Below are 8,174 nucleotides of genomic sequence, written 5' to 3'. Positions count from 1 at the left end.
TTTGATTTGAAGTAGACTTTAGTTTTATCGATGTCCGTTTGAGATTCTGAGCCTTGGAATAGGTTCGTATTGTGATTTTTGACTTGTGCGTAAAATTTGGCGTCATTCCGAGTTGTCTAAGTATGTTTCATCGCGTTCGGAGTTGGTTGAAATGCGTTTGAAGTTTAGAAGTTGATTAATTTGGTTATGAGATGCAATTCTTCGTTCCGAAGTTAGTTTATGTGATCTGCGGCTTCGAGTAGGTACGTAGTATGTTTATGAAATTGTTGGTATATTTAGACGGGGTCCCGGGTGGCTCGTGTGTATTTCGGACCACCCGAAGCAAAGTTAAAGTTAGCAGAAATTGCTCTTGTGCTTTGCAATCGCAAAGAAGGCTGGTGAGGAGCCTGAGATTTTATTCTTCGCGAATGCAAGGAGGGCCATGCGAACGCGATGTAGGATCTGGTTCCTCTACGCGAACTTGGATCCTACCTTTCCGAACGCGAAGAAGGGATGGGTTGAGTTGGGCTGGAAGGCTATTGCCTTCGCGAACGCGTCTGGGGGATCACGAATGTGGAAGGCTGGGAGATGGTGCTTCGAGAACGAGACCAGTCTGTCGCGAATGCGAATGGCATTTTTGGTCAGCCAGAAGAGTTGGTCTTCGCGATAGCGAGGGCGTTCGCGAAGAAGAAATCCCTGGGCAAACTACTTTTTATTTCGGGACTTATCCCATTTCTCTCAAATTTTTACTTGGTTTGGACGAATTTGAGAGCTCTATTGAGAGGATTTTCGTCAACATCAGAAGCTAAGTGAATTCTACCAATTCTTAAGTTAAATACATGGATTGTGGGTAGCTTTTAACATAAAAATTATGGAATTTTGGGATTTTTTTTAAGAACCTAAGGTTTGGTAAAAATGCAATTTGACCAAGAAATTGAGAATAAGTTAAAAATTTGAGTTCGTAATGTCATGGTTAACGTTTATCTTCGAATATTTCCGGAATCCGGGCACGTGGGCCCGGAGATGACTTTTATGGACTTTTTGAATTGGGTTGAGAAAGTACTCTAATAGATGAATTATGAACTTTTGAGTATATATTGATTAGTTTGTACGACTTTTGACTAGTTTCGAATTGCTCGACATCGTTTGGGGACCACTAGTGAGGTCTTAGAGCCGAGTCGTGAGCTTGAAAGCGAGGTAAGTCTCTTGCCTAATCTTGTAAGAGGGAATTATCCCCTTAGGTGTATAAATTATTGCGTGCTACTTGTTGTGGATGCTACATACGCACGAGGTGGCGAGAGTCCGTACGTAGCTATATTTATATTTATGTCCAAGTAGACATTGATTCACATCATGCCTTAAATGTGCTATTTGTATTAATCTTGTACATTTAATTTTTTTAATTTATGACTGGGATTGAGACTAGAATAAAATATTGGCTGAGTCTCTTACTTTGAAAAATATAAAATATTTGATGAACGGTAGTTCCGTGTCTTCTCGACTCGTATGTATTTTTTGCGAGCGAGAGAGTTTCTCTACTCTTATGGGATCAGGTTGTTCGTCTTGACAGGATTACAAAGTATTCTTATGGGATTGGGCTGTTCGCCTCAGTAGTGTTGTAAATTATTCTTATGGGATCGGGGTTCGCCTCAGCAGTATTGTGAGCTATTCTTATGGGATCGGGCTGTTCGCCTTGGTAGGATTATGTAACACTATTCTTATGGGATCAGGTCATTCGCCTCGCCATTATTATATAACACTATTCCTATGGGATCGGGCCGTTTGCCTCGGCGGACTCGTACGTAACACTTGAGATTTGATTTGGTATTGATATCAGTTGATTTTGTGCCTTCGAGGCTGGTTATGCCATTTTAGTGATTTCGTAATAATCCATGTTTGGAAGTTTATTATTAAAGCTTATTTGTTTCGTTGTTACTTGTTGTGTTTCATGTATTTCTACTTTATGTATTTTATTATTTGACCACTAGTAAGTGTCAAGTCGACCACTTGTCACTACTTTTTCGAGGAGAGACTAGATACTTACTGGATACGTATTGATTTACGTACTCATACTACACTTCTGCACTGATTATGCAGGTATTGAGACAAGCACTTCAAGTGGTCATACGGGCACGTCACAGAGAGACTTAGTGGCAAGTTGCCTTCCATGCTTCGATCTGCAGCAAGTGGAGTCTCCCTCTTATCTTATTTATTGTTCTGTCTATTTCATTTTAGATAGTGGTTGTAGTAGTTTTGTATATTCCCTAGATTGCTCATGCACTTGTGACACCAGATTTTGGGGTCTTCTAGTGGACTTTCATACTTGTATTTATTATCATTATCGCTATGCTTTATGTACTATTCGTACTCGTTATTTTGGTAAAGTAGTACGTATGTTCCCATGAGTTCTATATTTAATTCTATTTATCTAATAAATTTTTTCTAAGTTTAAAAGTTAAAAATGGATAATTAAATTGGAGGTTTACCGTTGGCTTGCATAGCAGCAATGTTGGGCGTCATCACGATCTATTATGGGATTCGGGTCGTGACATGCGAATTATATGTATATACCGAAATAAGAAATTAGAGGTCAAATGGATAAAGATTTATGGACAGAGATGAGTTTTATGGCGGATAGAAGGGGGTATGGGGTAGGTGGGTGGGAGTGGGTGATTTGGGTGATAAGGAAGAAAGAGAAAAAAACTAGAAAATTATGGGGCGGTGTCAAATAAATAGGGCGGATATATTATACCCATATGTATGAAGTGAAACCAAGAGCCACGTTGCCCCATAAAATGCTGCCAATGCATTAAAAATGGGCTCCATATCTATTGTCGTTAAACGTAGGGATAATTTTATTAATAAAAATAATATGGTATATGTTTTTGAAGTGATAGAAGTAAATGTAAACCATTTAACAAACAAAAAGTAGGAAATTAATATTTCCTGCCAAAATCGTGCCCACACAACTGCTACGACCAAGGAAGACCTATGGCAGAGAAGGTAGAGACCCACCTCTCCTTTCCTTCCTTTTCCTCTTCCCTAGTGATTCTCAACAAAATCACCCGCTCTTAGTCCAAACACGAAACACCCACGTAGTAGGAAAGAAGAAGACCTTTTTCTAATTCTTGCAGGTTTGATGATTTCTTGCAAACTTCCTCTTTCTTATATGTAGTACTAATAATCTTTATTCTTCTTTTCTTTCTTGGTTTCCATAACAATAATCCCAAAGACAATTCAAGATTAATCCCATATAAGGTTATTCATCCCATGAGAGCATTGTGTCCAAATTTGGACAACGCAGATGGGCTGGAGACAGTTTTGGAGGTCCCCATACCAGAGGAGATGTTTAACAATATGGGTAGCAATGCTGCCTTATAATGGTGGAATATGCGCAATCTTATGAGGGTTCAAAGTGCAGACATGTATTCTTCTTCTTCTCATCATGCCGTTGTATCAAGTAATTATCAATTCATGTTCTTGTTTAAAATTGTTGGCTCTGCTCTTGTCCCTTTTCGAGTTCAATTGGACCATATTTCTGATAACATGCATGTTAGGGATGGTTCAATGGTAAGCACTTTATTCCTTGTTTCCTTTTCTTACTGAACATTCTTGAATGCGATTAAATCTTAAAATTGGATAGAATCTAAAATTTTTCCTTGGGCAGATGTTCTTGTTCAACTCATTAGATATGAATAAGATTCAAGGAAAAAAGACAAAAGGAAAGATGATTTGTTTTAACTGATTTAGATTTTACTTTGAAAAACTATATATGTTGAACTCGTAACTCCTTATGGTCATCAGGAGGGTTCTACTGCTAAATACATAGTACAACAATATTTGGCAGCATGTGGAGGGCAAGGAGCATTAAATTCACTTAATAACATGTGTGCAGTAGGGCAGGTGAAGATGGCTACATGGGACATGCATCAAAGTGGTTGTAACACCAACTCGAAACGCCATTGTGAGGTTGGAGCCTTTGTGCTTTGGCAGAAGAACCCTGACTTGTGGGTTTTAGAATTGGTTGTTTCAGGTTGCAAGATAAGTGCAGGAAGTAATAGGAAGGTTGCTTGGAGTCAGTCTTCCTCTAGTTCTAATGCTTCAAAAGGTCCTCCAAGATCCCTTAGAAGGTTTTTCCAGGTACCCTTTTGCTGATGAAAGTGTTATCAAATGAGAATATTTAACATATTTTCGTTGCTTACATAGACATCATTTATGTAATTAATTCATGTCTCTAGTCTTTGCTTCAACAGAATGGCGACACAGTTGGCACAACCAAATGCAATAAAATAGAATTCTTTAATATATTTCGGTTGCTTTCCTAGAATGCATGCATAATTTTGATGGCAAAGTAAATCATATAATTCTAATGCATATTCATGACTTTTTGCATGATCATCCAACAAAATATAATTTATGTGCTTAAAATGACTTTAAGGGTCTTTCAAGTGTGAGTTCATGTATTTCGATGTGTGAGTTTATGTATTTCGATGAACAGGGCTTGGACCCTAGATCAACGACCAATTTGTTCTTGAATGCTATTTGCGTTGGAGAAAAGACTATTAAGGATGAAGAATGTTTTATTCTAAAACTAGAATCAAGCATAGACATGCTCAAGGATGAAAAATGTTTTGTCCATCACACAATATTGGGATACTTGAGCCAAAGGACAGGTCTTCTGATTCAATTTGAAGACACAAAATTAGTAAAATTGAAGTCACCAAGGGGGGATAGCAATGTCTTTTGGAAAATAAGTATGGAAGCTATGCACGAAGATTATAGTACATTGAAGGTATCAACATTGCTCACAGTGGGAAGACTGCAACAATAATTTACAGATATGGAAAAAACATAGACTATAGAGAAAAGATTGAGGTGACTTGGATGATTGAAGAGATTGATTTCAATATATCTGGTTTGCCAATGGACTGCTTCTTGCCTCCTGCTAGATTTGAAGAGCAAGGAATGGGTTGTTGATGTGAACTATTTCCTTATATATATATATATATATATATATATATATATATATATATATATATATATATATATATATATAGGTTAGATCTTTTTCTTTTCTTGTCAAGAATATTTCAGATGTATACTTATTTTTAGTTTTAACTCATGCACTCACTTAGGACTCTCCCTCTCTCTCATCACATAATTACTAGATTGTTTAATGAGGTTCTTTTTTTTTTCTTTTCTGATTGGGCTTTCTCTGTTCAGTTTTTTTGTTTTTTGAACTTACAAGCATCCTTTTGCTTTTAATATCTATCTCCCCCTAATATGCTTCTTGCATCACATTTTATCCATTTTCTTCAAACTAGAAAGATCTACTTCTACATTGACTTGTATGGGATCTATGAAAGTAAATCTTATAGTGCCTATAGTACTGGACCAAATATAGGGAATCTAATACTTGAGGTTTATCGTTGGCTTTCCTAGCAGCATCGTTAGGCGTCATCACGACCTATTATAGGATTTAGGTCGTGACAGTTTAGTATCATAGCACTAGGTTCACATAGGTCTCACGAGTCATGAGCAAGCCTAGTAGAGTCTTGTGGATCGGTGCGGAGACATCCGTACTTATATTCGAGAGCATATAGAGTGTTAGGAAAATTCTCTTTCGTTATCTCCTATCGTGTAGTTGATATTGTGCTAAGTATATTTCTCTTATTCTCTCACAAATGGTGAGAATGCATGCTATAGTCGTACCTGACGACAGAGGGGCTACTCCTCCGGTTGTTAGAGGTAGAGGCACAGGTAGGGCCAAAGTTCTTGTTAGAGGACGAGGGAGTCCTAGAGTTGCTTATGTAGTACCACCAGTAGATCCGGTGGAGGATCCTATTATTGAGGAGCAGGACGAGGCACCTGTAGCTGAGCCGCCCCCAACAGATTTTATGACCGCACTCAGATTTCAGGAGGCCATGGGTCGTATGCTGCAGTTCATAGATTCTATGACCCATACTAGGATATTTCCAGCGGATACAACCATACCTCAGGCGGGAGGGGGAGCACAAGCCCCTACCGTTCATGCTCTAGGGCATGTTGCTGTCGTTTATCATACGCAGGTGCACTACCTATGGGGCGGGGTTCAACCAGTTGTAGCGGTTAGACCGGAGACCAAATTGGTCACATACCGTTGAGGGGCAGAAGCGGCTGGACAGATGGACTAGGCTTCGTCCTCATATCTTTAGCGGTAAGCGGTCATATGACCCACAAGATTTCATTGACCGCTACAAGGAGAGGCTGTATAATATGGGAGTATTGGATTCTAACGGGGTGAATTTCACCACATTTCAGCTAGAGGGAAAGGCCCGTATATGTTGGCAGTCTTATCTCCAGAGCAGGCCCGCAGGTTCACCTCCCTTGACTTGGGACCAGTTTACACATCTTTTCTTGGAGAAGTTATATTCCCTATTCAGAGAGAGAGAGGAGCGTCAGGGTCAGTTTGAGCGGCTCCGATAGGGTCAGATGTCTTTGACAGACTACGAGGCAAGATTCACTTATTTGTCTCGTTATGCAGCTATCATACTCCACACGGATGAAGGGATATTGCGGAGGTTCATTGTATGTTTGTTCCTTGAGATTCAGGTTTCTATGGCCCGTGAGACAGAGATGGGGACTCCATTCCTTCAGGTTGTAGAGATAGCTCAGATGATCGAGTGTATCCGCAACCAAAGTAGAGAGTTTGCGTTGAGGGATAAGTGGCCTCGGCATTTTGGTGGATTCAGTGGTGCCCCGTCCGGGGGCAGGGGTTAGTTTATAAGGGGAAATCCTAGCAGGCCCATGCATTCATCACCACAACCTACTCGAGGTGCTCCAGCGCAACCCTACTTTAGTGCTATTCTAGAGAGTACTTATCGTCCGCAAGCTATTCAGGGTTCCTCCAGTGGGTATTCAGGCTATCAGGGTTAGACTTAAGGTCAACAATTCACCACTCAGAGAGGTTGTTTTGAGTTCGGGGAGTTGGGCTATGTGAAGAGGTTTTGTCCCAAACTTTGGGGTAAGGCAGTGCAGCAGGACCATCGGCCCATGATTACTGCACCAGGACCATCGGCCCATGATTACTGCACCAGCTACCGCACCACCCTTCTGGCCAGCCAGAGGTAGAGGGAGTAGGGGTCGCTCCATAGGTAGAGGCCAATCAGGTGGCGCTCCGGCTAGATTCTATGCCTTCCCAGCCAGGCAAGAGGGAGTCGCCTCCGATGCAGTGAGCACAGTTACTATTTCTATATGCCATAGAGATGCTTCAGTACTATTTGATCCAGGGTCTCCTTATTACTATGTCTCTTCTTTATTTGCTCCTTATTTGGATATATCTAATGATTCCTTGGTTATTCATGTATATGTGTCCACGCTAGTGGGTAATTCTTTCATTGTGGATTGGGTTTACTGGTCCTGTGTAGTGACTATCTATGGTTATGAGACTAGAGCGGATCTTCTATTGCTCGATATGATTGACTTCGAGGTTATCTTGGGCATGGACTGGTTGTCTCCGTAATATGCCATTCTCGATTGCCATGCCAAGACTGTTACTCTGGCGATTCCTGAGTTGCCTAGATTGGAGTGGAGAGGTTTATCTATTGGTACTTCTAGCCGGGTTATTTCTTTCTTGAAGGCTCGACATATGGTCGTGAAGGGTATATTGGCCTATCTGGCCTTTGTTCGAGATACCACTGTTGAGTCTCCCTTGATAGATTTAGTGTCTGTGGTATGGGAGTTTCGGTTGTATTTCCTGTTGATCTACCAGACATGCCACCAGATCAGGATATCGATTTCGGCATTGATTTGGCACCGGGCACCCAGCCTATCTCTATTTTGCCTTATCGCATGGCTCTAGTGGAGTTGAGAGAGTTGAAGGAGCAGCTTCAAGCGTTGCTTGAGAAGGGGTTAATCAGGCCGAGTGTGTCGCATTGGGGTGCACCGGTATTATTTGTGAAGAAGAAGAATGTGAGTATGCGGATGTGCATTGATTACTACAAGCTGAACAAAGTCACCATCAAGAATAAGTACCCAGTGTCGCACACTGATGATTTGTTTGATCAACTACAGGGTGCTAGAGTGTTCTCGAAGATTGACTTGAGATCTGGGTATCATCAACTTAAGATTCGTGTTTCGAATATTTCGAAGACGGCTTTCCTGACTAGATATAGGCACTATGAGTTTCTACTGATGTCATTCGGCTTAACTAATAT

The 8,174-nt window shown here is 40.6% G+C and overlaps 1 protein-coding gene across 4 annotated transcripts; it reads left to right on the top strand.

Moving 5' to 3' along the window:
• The first annotated feature begins 2,865 nt into the window (after positions 1–2,865).
• LOC104085865 (uncharacterized) lies at positions 2,866–5,162 on the top strand. 4 transcript variants are annotated; one of them, XM_033653327.2, is made up of 4 exons: positions 2,866–2,982; positions 3,212–3,549; positions 3,784–4,119; positions 4,478–5,162. In XM_033653327.2, exons 2-4 carry the CDS (start codon positions 3,370–3,372, stop codon positions 4,808–4,810), a joined length of 849 nt encoding a protein of 282 aa, XP_033509218.1. In that variant the 5' UTR covers positions 2,866–2,982; positions 3,212–3,369; the 3' UTR covers positions 4,811–5,162. The 4 variants fall into 4 exon arrangements, with proteins under 4 accessions (XP_033509218.1, XP_033509217.1, XP_033509220.1 ...); XM_033653326.2 differs by having other exon boundaries at positions 2,909–3,113; XM_033653329.2 differs by having other exon boundaries at positions 2,909–3,404.
• The last annotated feature ends 3,012 nt before the right edge of the window (positions 5,163–8,174 follow it).

Source organism: Nicotiana tomentosiformis, chromosome 11, assembly GCF_000390325.3.
Source record: "Nicotiana tomentosiformis chromosome 11, ASM39032v3, whole genome shotgun sequence".
NCBI lineage: Eukaryota > Viridiplantae > Streptophyta > Magnoliopsida > Solanales > Solanaceae > Nicotiana > Nicotiana tomentosiformis.
This window is presented reverse-complemented; position numbering and strand designations above follow the sequence as displayed.

What these genes read in the sequence shown, in the direction of transcription:
- LOC104085865 (XM_033653327.2), top strand. Translation starts at nt 3,370, where the DNA reads ATGCGCAATCTTATGAGGGTTCAAAGTGCAGACATGTATTCTTCTTCT. An exon ending in ATGTTAGGGATGGTTCAATG is followed by an intron (nt 3,550 to 3,783) that starts GTAAGCACTTTA and finishes TATGGTCATCAG; the next exon opens with GAGGGTTCTACTGCTAAATA. An exon ending in CCCTTAGAAGGTTTTTCCAG is followed by an intron (nt 4,120 to 4,477) that starts GTACCCTTTTGC and finishes TTCGATGAACAG; the next exon opens with GGCTTGGACCCTAGATCAAC.